The sequence below is a fragment of the Anguilla rostrata genome, chromosome 5 (genome assembly GCF_018555375.3).
Source record: "Anguilla rostrata isolate EN2019 chromosome 5, ASM1855537v3, whole genome shotgun sequence".
Classification (NCBI taxonomy): domain Eukaryota; kingdom Metazoa; phylum Chordata; class Actinopteri; order Anguilliformes; family Anguillidae; genus Anguilla; species Anguilla rostrata.
The window spans coordinates 41,715,010-41,730,765 of NC_057937.1; the positions used below are offsets into that span (position 1 = coordinate 41,715,010).

A 15,756-nucleotide genomic window follows, 5' to 3' on the forward strand; every position below is an offset into this window, starting at 1 on the left:
TTTTAAGTTTTTTTTTTTTTTAGGTGTAAGTCGCTCTGGGTAAGATAATTTGCTAAATGTGTGAAATGTAAAGTATAATCACAATAGTATAGAAAAATGTGTAGATACACTTGGATAATTACAGGCAACTTTTTTGGTGTGACCCTCTATACCAAAGCGTCTGCATATGCAGGAAGTAAGCACAGGTGGTTAGGGTTAGCTCACATTCATTTGCATACTGTAATTTCCTAGGGTGGAAATAATGGTCATTATTGGTACAGTAGGAATTCTCAGTTTTGTGTGTTACTGGGAAACCATTTTAATGCACTGCCTCAAGTGGTCAATCATGTTATTATCATCTTGGCATTCCCCTAAACGGCAGATGTAACCCATTGTTATGACTATATTCAAGTGAGAACATTTGCAGTGGAGTGTTCCCGAGTGGCCCAGAGCGGTTTAAGTTGCTCTTGGTAAGACTGTCTAGCAAATGCCAGTAATGTAATGTGTTTTAGTGGTAAAACTTGTTGCACAGGAAGCGTTTTCCAGCTAGTGTGCTTTCATGTTATAAATAAGACTCCTTGTGTGTAGATATGCCAGAGGTCTTGTTTGTTTTGGGTTTTTTTTTTTTTTTTTTTTTTTTTTTGGGGGGGGTGAACCCATATTGCCCAAGGGTGCACTTTTCATAATTTTACAGTAACAGTGTACAACAATCTCAGTTATACTGTGGAACAGCAGAGGCGTATTCAACATGTCAAAATTATTACCCTATGTTTATCTGACTTGTTTGTTAGCAAGACCATCTTGCAAGCCAATGCATGTGTAATTAATATTCACAGGTTCAAAAATGTTATTTAACTAACTTATTGATTTCCAGATAGAATGCCCTCTTTCAGCGGGAATATCTGATTTTTTGGAACTGATCTCACACTGCATGAAGAACTCTGTTCTATGGACAAAATGTTTCCTTTTAATAACTAACCAGGGGGCATTAAATATACTTGAGAATTATTTGAAAATGAAGCAACGCTCACTGAACTAAAACAGATTGTTTACTGTGCTGACAGGAAGTCAGGATATATGATAAAGAGACATATATGATAAAGAGCTGCAAAACATCTGATGGGATCGGCATTATGTAAAACTTAGGTTCTCCATAATACAGTGTAATCATGTTTTGTGTTGTTGGTAAGCCGATGTCATGGGGAAAAAGTTGGTGCCTTTGGTGGTGGGGTGCTGACATCGCTGGGCGATGATCCATACCTATGGATCATCGCCCAGCCAGATACAAAGGTTAAACCAGTGTGATATGCTTACAGGGACAGTGCAAGCAGGATCATTCATCTGTATCTTTGTTTGATGACTTGGTGTTTTGCTCTCATGTTTTTGTATATAAGGGGTTCGGGGAGACTAGTCAGCACGGTCTCCTGCGTTTATGTGTATAGTCATTTCACCAAACACATTTTGCACATTTGTATATTTTCATTATTACTGAACACCCTGCACAACAAGCTGCTCTCATTTCAACCTGGCATTTCTTGTAGACACTGCACACCTAGACATTTTAAGGTCATAAAATACACATAGAATGCAGGATATTTGCAACTCCGTAGCCACTCGCCTATGCCCTAGTGTCCTAGCAGGATACTAATTGTATTTATGCAGGCTACACAGGCCAGAGACATGTTCGCGTCTACCAAGATAGATTGCAATCCACATAGAGCCACACTACAGCACAGTGGAAGGGTGAAAACACTATTTTGGAGTCAGATCATTGAGGTAACATTAAATTACTCCCGTTCCAGTAGCGCCGGATATGACTACACGCATTCCTTCACCACTCAGATACTTCGGCTGTTTGGTTTGCGGAAACATTTCTTACAGTTTGTGACCTCGACACGCCGTTTGGTGTATCTGAGGGGTTTCTTACATGTTGATTTATTTGAATTCCTGTATTCCACAATTCCTCTACTGGTGTCATTCTAAATACTGCCTCTTGGTGGTCATATACATAACTACAATTCTCATATTTGTCTTCATCAGGAGTGGAAACCCGGCAACTGAAATGAAACCATTTGTTCAAAGACAAAGCATATGACAAGCCAAACCTACCTTGTGTTAAATGAAATTAAATGAAATTTTGTTTAGAATTTTTCAACAACATGTTTTCAACAAGATTAATTAATCAAGAGATTGGTTGTAACAAAAACCACCATACACAGAGGGCCCTCTGAGAACAACTGAGGTCCAACAGAAAACATCAACTCCATTTGCTTTTCATCCTATTGGTGAACTCCAGTTGTCGCCACTGAGGAAGGTTCCAAGGTTTAATTTAGCTTTCGAACAAGCCCTGTCAGCTGGTAGCTTCGTTTTGCTGTACTTCTGCTTCTTCAACTTGACCATTGCAGTAACTAGCTACAAACGCTCAGCTGAAACCTGATCTCACCCCACAGGCTTTGTAGCCACATACACCCCTCCCACACAGAAAAGCTTGTCACGCCCAGCAGCTTCCCAAACACATTTTAGAAGAAGAAATATAGTCAGTGGAGCACAGATTTGGCAAATGTGTACAAAGACAGAGATTGCCAGAACATCATAGATATCAATGAGCGTAATTATTTTATAATGTTTTCAAGGTAAAAATCCTGCATAGTATTCCTTTAATATTTGACAGAGGATTTATCAGCCCCGGGTTTTTCATAACTTTTTCAACCGATAATCACCTCAGAATTGCCAAGTGGTTGACAACAGTAATTCAAAAATGATGTGCCATATGCAGTGCTTATCTGGTTCCAGCACACCTGTCCTTTGGTAGACTTGTCATCAATTTATGAGTCTACTCCAGAGCTAACTGAAGGATGGACGGTATTTGAGTTAATAAAAGACAAGTGTGATATATAAAATGAGTTTCCTCAAACCTCTAAGCATAAATCTCACTGCCAATGTGAGTGTTTATCTTTAATTGAAAATACTTCAGCAGATGGTATGGTACAGTTTACTTTGGAATACAGCATGACATATAAAATATTTTAAAGACAACAAGCACACATCTTTCTCTGGCCACAAACTATTCAAATGAAGATTATTTCAGGTTTTAACTTTCTTAGACCTGCACCCCAGCCTCCCAATTGCATTTTTTGACAATTACATTTAAAGGCAGGCCTACTGGTTGTTTGGAGATGTGTATATACTGTAGTTACACCTGGATAATACTACAGTGCTATGAAACATATTTGCCCCCTTTCTGGTTTCCTCTATTATTGCATAATTGGTACACTGAATTATTTCAGCTCTTTAGACAAAATGTAATATCAAAGGGATTCTGCACAAAACACATTTTAAAAATGATTTAATTTTTGTAATGAAAAACAGTGTGGCAAATATGCAGTAATAGAGGAAAACAGGAGGGGGCAGATACTTTTTCACAGCACTGTATGCCATTAATGTGGGTATTTATCTCTCGGTTAATGATGGATGAGTCTTCTGTCATCTGACGATATCAATGCTTCACAACTTCTGTTTTGAGCAGAGTATTATGTTAATGCTCAATTTTTATTTATTATTTATTTATGTATTTGCTCAATTCAGTTTTTTGTTCAAAACAGTCTGATGCATATCAGAGGTTCCGCTGTGTACATCTGTCATTTTATAACCCAGTTGCCCTGCCTTCACCTACGATAACTGGTCGGCAGGGGAAAACTGGAGGTTGAAGCTAGTGGCTTGAGAGCCATTGTCCAATCCTGAAGCGAAGCTACTATATGGTGCCGGGTTTGCTGAGACGCTACTGGTTGGACACCATCATTTAAATTAACATATGCATGAAAGGCGGTGCGATGATACGACCATGCACTTTTTTCATGTCGTTTCATAAGCGCCTGGAAAGCCTAGATTGGAAATATTAGTGGACAAAAACTGCCTTTCTGGAAGAAACACAAGTGAGTAAACGTTCGCCAGTCAGACATTTTCGTATTTGATTATAATTGCTGTCGTGAAATCAAATTATTTTCGTTAAGTTTGTTTGCAAATGCTAGGATGTCTCATATTAGTCAGCTTGCTGGCTAGCTCTCAATAGTAGCTGTCTACCGTAGGCTATTTTCAATCAAATACATGCTCTAACAGGCCTAGCTATTTAATAAATTCATATTGAAATGGCATAGTTGCAAGATTGTTACCACAACATGTTACTTGCGGCAATAGTCCGTATTGATGCAGCGTTAGTTTAAAACATCGAGACGACGCAACGACTTCAGCTAATTTACAGCCAAAAGTTATGTTATTTCCATTGCTTAAACATGAAGATAAAACCTGTGGATGGAAATGCATGAACCTTGTAATCGGTCGTAAGCAAAACGCTAATCTCGCTTCAGGGTTTTTTATGAATGTTCATGTTTATGTGCAAAATCCTGGAACTGTCGCAAGAGGTCCCAGTGGGAGCATCCTGTTTATTCCTTTATTAGACAGTCCAAATGACATAAGACGCAACAACCTGTAGGCCTATAGCCTACTGTAACGGTTTCGGTATTGTTGCTCGTCTCGTTTCCTGATCACATTTTTTTCTTTCGAAGTTCAACCTAATAAAAAACAGTTAATGTGAGTTTGTAAACCAGCAATGCTACTTGCATGAAGTCTGGGCGATCTGCGTAGCAACCGTTTCAGTCAAAACATTATGTTTAAAACATACAAATATTTTGTAATGGTAAAATTCCAAGTCAAACTGAATGCCATTATGAAATAAAAAATAAAGCAAAGATGACACAGTGGATTAAGTTAGCCTACCACAAATTCATTACAATTCAGAAACCTCAACTTGCTATGTAATCAAGTCTAAGTTACTGATGTGAGCATGATGTGACCATCTTGTGTACACGAGAGCTGAATTAAGTTTATTCTCAATCAGACCTGCTTGTACACGGCAGCAACTCATTATGGTTAACCTGCTCACGGTACACTACACCCAGGTGTGTAATATTAATGATTAACGGTTTTTCTATGCATTTCCAGATTGATGTCAGCCATTCTTTGCCAGTTTGTATCTAATTGTTAAGTTATTCTTGAAGGCTTTATCTTCTGACTTGATCTGAGAGATATTTACTTTAGTGAAATTGCTTTGTTGCAGTTTGTGCTATAATGTTTCAAAGGGGCTCGAGTTTCAGTAATTGAAAACAAAGGCATACTCGCAGCATATTGCATCCACGAAACAGAAATATGGGACTTAAATTATAGCTGACATGACTACATGTTACGCTCCATGGACACAGAGTAGTGGTCCAAGAGCAAAGCATAAGGCTGTGAGGTTGTGGATTTAAATCTCGGGTGTAACCCTATTGCACCATAATGGGTGTAGCTATTCCGTACTATAAATCACTGACTTGTATGAACCCAGCTATATGATTTGTCAATAACATTTTATCATGTTGCTCCACCCATTTTGAGGTTTGCATAGTCTTTTTGCCCCCTGACTACACTTGAGAAAGGTAGTTAACCTGTTTTGATTCTGTAGATATTCAGCTCTATACATGTACATTGACAACATATCAAATGCATTAAATTCTAAGGCTGTATTTTAAACCAATACATTCTGCATTATAGAGCTGGGCAAGGAGGGCTGTATCTCTTTCTGGATTTCATGCCAACTTGTGGTCTTAATTATTTATTAGCCTTAGCATTTACGGTGTCTGACATTTAGCTATGTTTATTGAAGCACATGAATGACAGCCAATGACTGTTCTTGTGTCCCTATATGAAAAGATTAACTGGGATCTAATCTAGTGAGTTAACCAGCGTTGATGTATACTGCCAGTTAGCTCATTTAGCCCAGGTAATCAGTGGCAACAAAAACCTGCATATGCACCAACCCTCCAGGACTGGAACTGCCCAAGCCTGGGCTAGACTAAGGTAGTTAAATACCTGCTTGATGCACAATGAAGAAAAAAAAACTAGGAACACCTTTCTTAACCCTTGGGACAGATGAATTGGTCTATAGCTGTACCAGCATTCTGATCCTGATTTAAGGTTGGTCTCCTTGAATAGCTTGCTAACGTCCTTCTAGCTTTTGTGGTATTACAAGGGCACATGCTTTCCTTTTGATTTTCAGGGTTGTTGTGTTATTTATTTATATTGTGTTTTTCTGGTATGCACCCTAGTGTTCAAGGTGTGTCCTTTTGCACCTCACTCTGCCAGGTAGAATGACTGCCGTCGAGCCCACGGTGGTGACCCAGAGACGCACCAAGGCCAGCGCCAATGGAGAGGGGCCTAGTGATGAGACTCGGGGCCAGTGGGGAAGAGCTTGGTGAGGAATAGAACATTTCAGATAGGCCCTTTGCAGATGACAAGTTTAATATTATGCATTTTATTCAGGATTCTAACTAACTCAAATAGTTGAAAAAAATAACTTTAAGCCTGAGCAAATTGTATGAATATGTGCAAAAAGGCTTGTATTGCTGGATCAACATAGTATGTTTCCTTCTGACAATGGCTATGTTCAGACTGGCACGCCATATCCATTTGGTTTGCATATCCAAATTGAATCTAATGATTGGTTTTATTAAGTTTAAACAGCAAGAAATTACACAAAATCAGATTTTTTTTCCCAATCAGATTTAAACCACGTGCGTATGTGGTGTTGAAATGCGATTCAAATCGCATGTCTGAAAGTGCATCTCAGTCTGCTCAGATCGGATTTCAAGTGTTTTTTTTTTCATCATTTGCAATTCGACAAGCATGACATCACATATGGAATGCCTCAAAGTAACAAACAAAATAAAATGGGGTGCACAAATCAACTCCTCAGTTGCTAATGGTGTCATAAGTGATGTGTGAATTTTGAGCAATGACTAGATCTTGCCATGTTATAAAGGGTGAGAGGAAAAATCGCCATTCTTCAGCTAGATTGCCGCACTGTGACTAGTTTCGTATCAGAGAAATGCACCACCATCATTCATGTGTGGACGCCTGCATCGTTACCACAGCAACCAATGTTGATGGCCACAAATGAATGCACCGCCTGAACTCACAAATGCGATCTGATAAGTGTGGACCGTCAGTCCGAAAGATTGGATTTGAAAAACAAATGGGACTTGCCTGCCGCATGAGCATAGTCATTGCAACATAACCACATATTTTATTCTTTTATAGGGCGTGGTTCTATGTTGTGTAAAATACAAATTCAGCCACACAGCCATAGATAGTCATTGTCTTTGTGTAGGTTGTACTGTTTGTCGACTGACTGTGCATAAGAAACTTTCAGACTGATCTTAATCAGTCCAGGTTTGCTATTGCTATTCTGTCAAGGAGCAGGTGCCAGAAGTGCTCCTTAATTTATGTATCAATAAAGCAGCAGGACCTTCACCACTGAAAATTCAATAAATATGATCACTCAGGCACATAGTCTATACCTTAAACAAGACCCAGTAGAATTATCTGCACCCGATCTGAGTATGTTTCCTTGGGTCTTGCCAGGGAGGTGGACTGGTTCTCCCTGACCAGCGTGGTCCTGCTCCTGTGCTTTGCCCCCTTCATCGTTTTCTACTTCATCATGGCCTGCGATCAGTACCAGTGCTCTGTCACCGAGCCCCTCCTGGACCTGTACGCTGGCAAGGCCACCCTCCAGTCCATCTGGAACCGTGCCCCGTCCTTCACCTGGGCTGCCGCCAAGATCTACGCAATCTGGGTGTCCTTCCAGGTACAGGAAAGCTGAGGTGGGGCCAGGAAGGGCCTGCTTTCTAGATATAGTCCAATGTACCATTACTGATTGCCAAAGCTGAAAGTCCTCTAAGAGGCTTTTTTATTGTATCAGACTGTGAATGTGTGTGGCTGTGTTCTCAAATTAGCTTTGAATGAATGTGTGAGTGGCGCTCTTTTTCAGGCTTTTAACATGAACAACCACAGGACCAGTAAAACCATGGCCAGCTGTCTGTCTGAAAGTCACTGCAAGCAGGATTCTGCCTAACAATGTACCATTTTTCCACCAGGTGGTGCTTTACATGTGCGTCCCGGATGTCACTCACAAATTCCTGCCTGGCTACATGGGTGGAGTTCAGGATGGAGCTCGTACTCCTGCAGGTACAACAGTACTTGTTTTAAGATGGCCATGTTTACTTAGACACATGCCCACATTGCAGCTACAGAACCGGTTTATAGACTTAGCAGCTCTAAAGGGCAGTTCTGTGTTAGCACACTTCTCTGTGTCTATGGCTAGTTGTGCTATTGTAGCAAATTACCACCACAGGTAGAAAAAGAAGGCTTTTTTCTGCTTAAAATCATGGAAAATTATTATACACAAAGATAAGTTAACTGTTGCTGCCTTTCGCCCAAGTGCAAACAGTAGTGCAAACTGTAAAAACTGAATAAAGGCCTGTGCATTAATTTATTTCCAGGGCTTATTAACAAGTACCAGATCAACGGTCTGCAGTCTTGGCTCATCACCCACACCCTGTGGTTTGCCAATGCCTATCACTTCCACTGGTTCTCCCCCACCATCATCTTCGATAACTGGATCCCCTTGCTTTGGTGCACCAACATCCTCGGCTATGCCGTATCCACGTTTGCATTCGTCAAGGCCTACCTCTTTCCCACCAATGTAGAGGACTGGTACGTGCCATGCTGTCCCTGCCAGAACATGTATTTGCAGTGTGCCGAGACAACTGAAATTCACCTGTCAGGACAAGGCATTTTCTGAGTGTATTTCCTGGATTTCTTCTGCAGCAAATTCACAGGGAATTTTTTCTACAACTACATGATGGGAATCGAGTTCAACCCCCGCATCGGGAAGTGGTTTGACTTCAAGCTCTTCTTCAATGGGAGACCAGGCATAGTGGCCTGGACACTCATTAACTTATCCTATGCTGCGAAACAGCAGGAGCTCTATGGTGAAGTGACAAACTCTATGGTTCTGGTAAATGTGCTTCAGGTAAGAGGTCATCATGATATTCCTACTAGTAATATTCCTCTGGTGCCCTTTTGTTATAATTACCATGATAAAACTAGACTGTCCAAAGTCCTTGCCCCTTAAGGCCTTTCTCAAATCAGATCTATAATTATGTTCAGTGAATCCAGTTGTCCATATGCTCTTAAGGCTTATCAGTAATGGCTGATTTTGAGTGAAGATTTCAGCACTCCATGAGCAGTGTATTCTAAGATACGGCTATGTTGTCAAAGGTATCATTGCTCATGATATGGGAAAGCTGCTGTAATGGTTTCTTTAAAAAATCTAACTCAATACCTCATTACTTAGTTATAGTTATGAGAAAACCAGCTCTGATACTGATCTTCAACGAGTTATCAAAGTTATGCTGCTATCTAACTGTAGTTGTAATGATTAGTAACATTATGGTCTAATATCTGCTTCAGTCCAGTTATTGTGCTTTGACAACCCGTGGCTTTCGTAGGGGATCTACGTCCTGGATTTCTTTTGGAACGAGGCATGGTATCTGAAGACCATCGACATCTGCCACGACCACTTCGGCTGGTACCTGGGCTGGGGGGACTGTGTTTGGCTGCCCTTCCTCTATACCCTGCAGGTGATAATTTTCTCAATTCATCAGGGTGTTCCAGATACAGTGTATAAATGGTTACAATAACACACACTGTCGATAAATTCTGCCATCTACTGGCATGCCTGGGTATGACATGTACACAGTTGAATAGTATGCAGTGGAGTTGGTGATGTGCCCTCTTAGTTTGATGTTTGCAGCTCACATCTGAATTTCCCTTCTTGTGTCATTCTCAGGGCCTGTACCTGGTCTACCACCCGGTCCAGCTGTCCACCATAAATGCTGTTGGGGTCCTCCTCCTGGGCCTGGTGGGCTACTACGTGTTCCGCATGACCAATCACCAGAAGGACCTCTTCCGCCGGACCAATGGCAATTGCACCATCTGGGGCCGCAAGCCAGCCTACATCGAGTGCACCTACAGCTCAGCAGACCGCCAGACGCACCACAGCAAGCTAATGATTTCGGGCTTCTGGGGCGTGGCCCGCCATCTCAACTACACGGGTGACCTGATGGGCTCACTGGCCTACTGCATGGCCTGCGGGGCAGGGCACCTGCTGCCCTACTTCTACATTGTTTACATGACCATCCTGCTGGTCCACCGCTGTGTGCGTGACGAGCATCGCTGCCAGAACAAGTATGGCAAGGACTGGAAACGCTACACCGATGCCGTACCGTACAGGCTACTGCCTGGTATCTTCTAGAATGAACACAGAGGGATTGCCACAGCTTATGTGATATCCCTGCTGTGTACCAGTGTGATGTTGCAGGGTTACAGGACTAACATTATGTGTTGAATTGGCTGGGGCATTTATTTCTTTGCAAATGCTTCTACTGTGCTGATATTTTCTGGGAACAGTGTCTGTGTGTTTAAGCACAATTGTGTGTGAGTGCATGGGTGTCAGCATAGGTTTCATTCCAGGTGTCTTCTAATACAGGACTAAAATACTGGTGGGGAAGAAGGGTAAAACTGCTGGTTTGGTTTTAGATTTACCGCATTAACATTGACAATTGCTACATTTTATTATAAGAGATTTAGGTGGCTAGACTGTCAGTCCTTATTTTTTAAAACTTGCTAAACGTTTTTTATCAACTTCAAAAATAAATTAGTAAAAAATGTGTAAACAGTTTAATCTTTCCTTGAACTTAGTGAAACATGTGAATGACACTCTTATTAGGTTATTATAGCCTAAGAAATGGTAGTGCTCTCCACACACAAGCAGCTTGCAGTCATTTAAAAAATGTTAAAATTGTTAAAATTCTCAGGTATTCAATAATTGAGTGTATCAAAGAAACAACTGCCTTACTGCATACTTTACACAAAAGGAAAATAGCTTGTTTTGTGATCCAAGTAACTACTGCAGAAGTATATCCAGTTTCCATCTACATCTCCATCTGCGTTCACCATTAAACACCATAACATGTTCACAGGAATATTTCTCTTGTGTGTAATGATGCTCATTGTTGGAACTGAAAAATATTTTACTTCATATCCGAACCTATGATCAATCCAGTGACACATAACACTGCCACATTTCAGTGAATTTAGTCACTGCTTCAAATGCAGCACAACCTTTCTTTCAAACTGAAAAGCCGGGAAACTATACTAACGTAGCCTGTATTTTAAGGCGACCATCTTAAGTGCTCTAATATAATCACAGTTTGTACTTGTAATACGTTTAATGTACATTTTTCAAATGCATAGAATTATTATCTTAACTACAGATTTGTTAATGGGGAATGATTTAAGAAAGGGAAGTCGGACTTCTGTACGAGGGAAGCACAGCACACCCCAGTAATTGTGGACAATGATTTCTTCAGACTCCTGTAATTTCAAAGAATCCACATTATTCTATACCAAACTGCACCAGTGTGAAAGGATTTTTTCAAAGACATTTGCTCCCAGTGCAATAACAGACACTTCTCTTTTCTGATTATCTGCATTTATAGTTCAGTAAAAATGGGGCAGTACTGTGGAGTGTTATCTGATGTGAAAACTCAAAATCCCAAATTCAGGAATTTGAAGAGTTTCTTATATGGTGCATTTTGCGATATTAGGGGATCTCACTATAGAGTTAAAATAACCAGCAGCAGGTGTGTTCAGCCCTTCTTGAAATTCACACTTGGGATAGTTATATTCTCCCCTTAACACCTCATTCTCATTGTTTTTTTCCCCTCACATGGACCATTCCTGTGGCTCTTATGATGAGATTGTCAAGATTTGTACTTTCCAATGCATGATGTGCCTATGTGTATGTCCCTGTTTTAGAAATAAACCAGAATATTTGATACACAACTTAGAGAAGTTCCAAGTTTTTTTTTTAAATGCATTTCCCCAGATTACATTGATGTGAGAGATTATATAGGGACACCCTCCAGTGTACCTGTGCATCAAAACATGGACTCCATGATATGGAACAGTATGCCAACTAAATGTCACAAACCCCTGGTTGTGTTCAGGACACTGCTCTCTCATTACCGCACAGGGAAGACAGCCAGACTCCCACTCCACTTTGTAGGGTGCTGTGTCACCTTTTGGCGTTGTTGGCTGGCATTTTGTCCTTTGTTCACAAGTGGTAACTGAAAGATTCATGGGACAGGCATACTGAGTTATATTCTATTACTGATTAATTAATTCATAAAGAGAATATGTTTAGGCACAACACAGAAAGTGAAATGGAACATACAAATTTACAAAGGGGGGCCAAATTCGATCCACTATGGGCAAACTCTAGGCCCTTTGTTCACTGAAGAAATAGAAGTGTCCATGTCTATCAGTAATTGTGGCTATGTCCAGCCTTGTGGCTATGTTTATCTGCAGAGTGTTAGCATACCTCCAGTACCAGAATAGTAATTACTGTGTTTGAAGAAGGAATATACCTTGTTTACATACATGTCCAGTACAAAATAGTGTAAAATGTATTTCCTAAGAAAAGACTGAAGTACTTCAGACAAGCATTTCACTTTAGGGAAAGAGACACTCCTTTAGGGTATCCTGGCAATGGGGCCTTTCTAGACCCTATAATCTTTCTACAGGTGTCTGGTTCTTTTACCTCTTACCATTGTTTTTCATGCTGAAGATACTCAGGTTCTTATTCTTCATGGCATGTCTAGTTATGGCTGAAATAATGTGGCTTAAGAGGGTAAATAATCCATATGAACATGAAACGCACCTAATAAAAGAAAAATTAACCGCTTGTTAAAATTTTGGGATTGCACTTGTGTTTTATTATGGTTTTACCACCAGGTGGAGACAAAGTTTGCATTTAGTAGAGTGCAGCATTCTACAGCCTTGAGTTTGCAATTATTTCTCAGAAATGGTCTTGATGGGCTACTTACCTTATAATAAATTAAGGTCTGCATTTTACATCACTTTACAGGTCTATATGGAAAAATGTGTAACTGGAGGCATGGCGATACTAATAAAAGGTCTTTATACCTCTTAAATTGAAAATGCTGTTGTTATTCTGTAAAATGTCATTTCTTAACATGAAGTACTTGATAATAAATAGATGCAACAAACAATGCAATCCATTTAGTCAATCAAGAGAGTAGGACTTTTTTGGGAGATTTGTTTATACATATATATAGTGTCCCCATTTTAGGGGAGCAAAAGTAATTGGACAATTTGAAATAGAGTTATCATATTTAGTACTTGGTTGAAAATGACTGCCTCAAGTCTGCAACCTATAAAAATCACCAGATGCTGGGTATCTTCTCTGGTGATGCTCTGCCAGGCCTGCACTGCAGTCATATCCAGTTCCTGTTTGTTTCTGTTTTACCTTCAGTCTTGTCTTCAGCTTGTCCAGGTTCAGTTGGATTCAGGATGGGTAATTGGTGTAGGTAGTGTAATGGCTTGGGCATGTATAAGCTGCCAACCAAATGCCTCAGGACCCATTAGACAACACTTGTGTTACTGTCCTAATACTTTCCATTCAACTGTATATATCAATGAAAGTATACCAAATAACAACTTGTATCACTTATTGTTTTTGTAACATGAATGCACATCAAAAAATACACACATTTAAGAAAGAGCTCAAAGTAGACAATTGTCAAGTGATCCTTTGCTCCTCCGTGATCACCACTTGAAAGTCCTCAAAGCTGCTTCATAAAGGGATAAGGGGGGAAAGAGGATAGGGGGAGGAGAATGGAGGCCTCCATGCAGTTCAGCTTTCAGATGCAGTAGAGGTAGTAGAGGTAGTGCGTGCAATGTCCGGCTCACAAGGCTGGTGAAAGCCAATCTTGGTCAAAATGTATTGCTGCGTATATACAGGTGAACGACTTACTGAACCCGCATTTGATCAAATATATATTGTATTAGACAGTGTAACATTGATACTTTAAAAGTTTTGAAATACCTGTGATTTGCCTTGTCCAGTTGGACGATGGATTGTCTAAGCAAAATAATTCAAATTAACAGCAACAGATAAATCAGATGTGACTAATGGAAATTTACCTGAATTCATACAAATGATGTCAGTACACAGTGCAGTTACAACATTAAAGGTTAGGTTAGCGGCCTTGAATTCTATTATCATGCATATTTCACGCACTTGTGCCCTTAATGAAAGCCATTTAGTTTACGGCAAGAACCTCCCATGCTTGTAAGGATCAAAATAAATGAGAAACTGATGTTTTCTCAATGAAATTTGGTCGCGAATGACGTCCCTGGACCACAAATTATCTTCCATTCATAGTGCTCAGGGAAAGATGAAAGGAACCTGTCTGTAATATTTGAGGACAGTGATATACAGCATGCAATTAAAGATAAAAGACTTTCCTCTGTATTTTTGTCAAATGTGTTCAATGGGTGGACTGAATTACACTGTGTGTCCCATTTAAATACTAGTATTTTAAGTTAATTAAAATCATATTAAATACGTGATTATTAAAAGGCATATATTGTTAATACTATCTCAAATCCTATGAAAAAATATAGCAAAAATAAGTAATACTCCAGACTTACAAAATAGGAAATACTTTACTGCCAACATGTTTTCATGAGGAAATTACAAAGGCAGGAACTACCATAGGTATCAGTTAAGCGGAACACAAAAAAACATATATAGCTCGGCAGATGGTCACCTTAAAAACATGAAAGAGTATTAAAGGAGTTTCAGTTTTTAGGTAAGATAAAATTATATATATCTCTGACTAATCCTACATGAAACAACAAAGATTGATAATTTTTCCTGGACCAAATTTCTAGCTTTTTCATCACATCCTGTGATAATGATAATCATGTCTGAATCTCTGAGATTTTATTAATTCTACCATTTTATCTCAGTAATACAGGTTGCTTGGGACTGTGTTGTTGTTTGTGTTCGAACAACTGTTGAAGTCAACTGTTCAGCAATTCTAATTGATGCTGAGACATGTCATAAGCATATTAACCTTAGGCCACAATTGTTTATGAAATGCATTTGCTTTTGTACTGTTTGCATTGTAAATACATTTTCTCATTCTGTACTTCAGCACAAGATAATAGTAAATACACAAACAATCACAAGTTCATAAATAAAGTTAAAACTATGGCTGTTGAGGTTTCATAAGTGGTTGTGCTTCAGATGCTACATGACAAAACTCAGTAAGGTAGCTTGGTTGAGGTCATGTACGGTACTTCTGTACTCTAGGAAGGTTTGACAGAAGTATTTCAGGAGTATTCCACACACTCTCTCTGCACTTCACAGTTCTAGAGGGTGACCTGACACAAACCACACTGCGGCATCTTAACAGTGACCCGTAGCATGGTATCAGTTCAGGTAACGGAAAGAGGGGACAAAGGATAGTGATCTCTGTACCTCTGTGTTTCTCACTGTGAATTTGGTGAATGTTGCAGTTCCCAGTGGTCCATAGAATGATCTTGAGTGGGAGCAGTGCTGCATAGAGAACTGCACCAGCATGCTAAATCGCAACTCCTCATGCGTTGTTTACCTCTACTGTCAGTTATTAAATAAAACATGAATTCTGACAAAACTCAAAGCACACTAGATCATGACATATAGTTTTGACATTTGCAAACTTTTGAAGTTTTTCTTCCATATTTAACAGTTGGGCAGTTCTGTTCCTTACATGAAGGCTGTACTTCTGAAGATCCACACACAGTACATTTAACACAATCATTGGATTCAGGCAAAGAACTGTAATGATAATGAATTTTGTAAACCCAAACAGACTGCCTAGCCCTTCAAGCAGCTTTCTGAATCATGGAATGCCATGTTGTTTTTGTTGCATTCATAGTGATGAAATGTAACCTCTGCTACCTTTGTGACGTACCTGGTTGGACAGT

At 39.7% G+C, this 15,756-nt stretch overlaps 1 protein-coding gene across 2 annotated transcripts; it reads left to right on the plus strand.

The window, feature by feature from the left end:
• Window positions 1–3,754: 3,754 nt before the first annotated feature.
• Window positions 3,755–11,760, plus strand: dhcr7 (7-dehydrocholesterol reductase). Of its 2 annotated transcripts, none has more exons than XM_064336267.1 (8): window positions 3,755–3,911; window positions 6,157–6,265; window positions 7,435–7,657; window positions 7,947–8,037; window positions 8,352–8,565; window positions 8,680–8,884; window positions 9,363–9,494; window positions 9,704–11,760. In XM_064336267.1, exons 2-8 carry the CDS (start codon window positions 6,162–6,164, stop codon window positions 10,166–10,168), a joined length of 1,434 nt encoding a protein of 477 aa, XP_064192337.1. In that variant the 5' UTR covers window positions 3,755–3,911; window positions 6,157–6,161; the 3' UTR covers window positions 10,169–11,760. The 2 variants fall into 2 exon arrangements, with proteins under 2 accessions (XP_064192337.1, XP_064192338.1); XM_064336268.1 differs by having other exon boundaries at window positions 3,794–3,911; window positions 6,161–6,265.
• Window positions 11,761–15,756: the final 3,996 nt, after the last annotated feature.

Excerpts from the sequence above, each read along its gene's own strand:
- dhcr7 (XM_064336267.1), top strand. The coding sequence starts at position 6,162 with ATGACTGCCGTCGAGCCCACGGTGGTGACCCAGAGACGCACCAAGGCC. Across the intron at positions 7,658-7,946 it reads CAATCTGGGTGTCCTTCCAG|GTGGTGCTTTACATGTGCGT; the intron begins GTACAGGAAAGC and ends TTTTTCCACCAG. Across the intron at positions 8,566-8,679 it reads CCCACCAATGTAGAGGACTG|CAAATTCACAGGGAATTTTT; the intron begins GTACGTGCCATG and ends TTTCTTCTGCAG.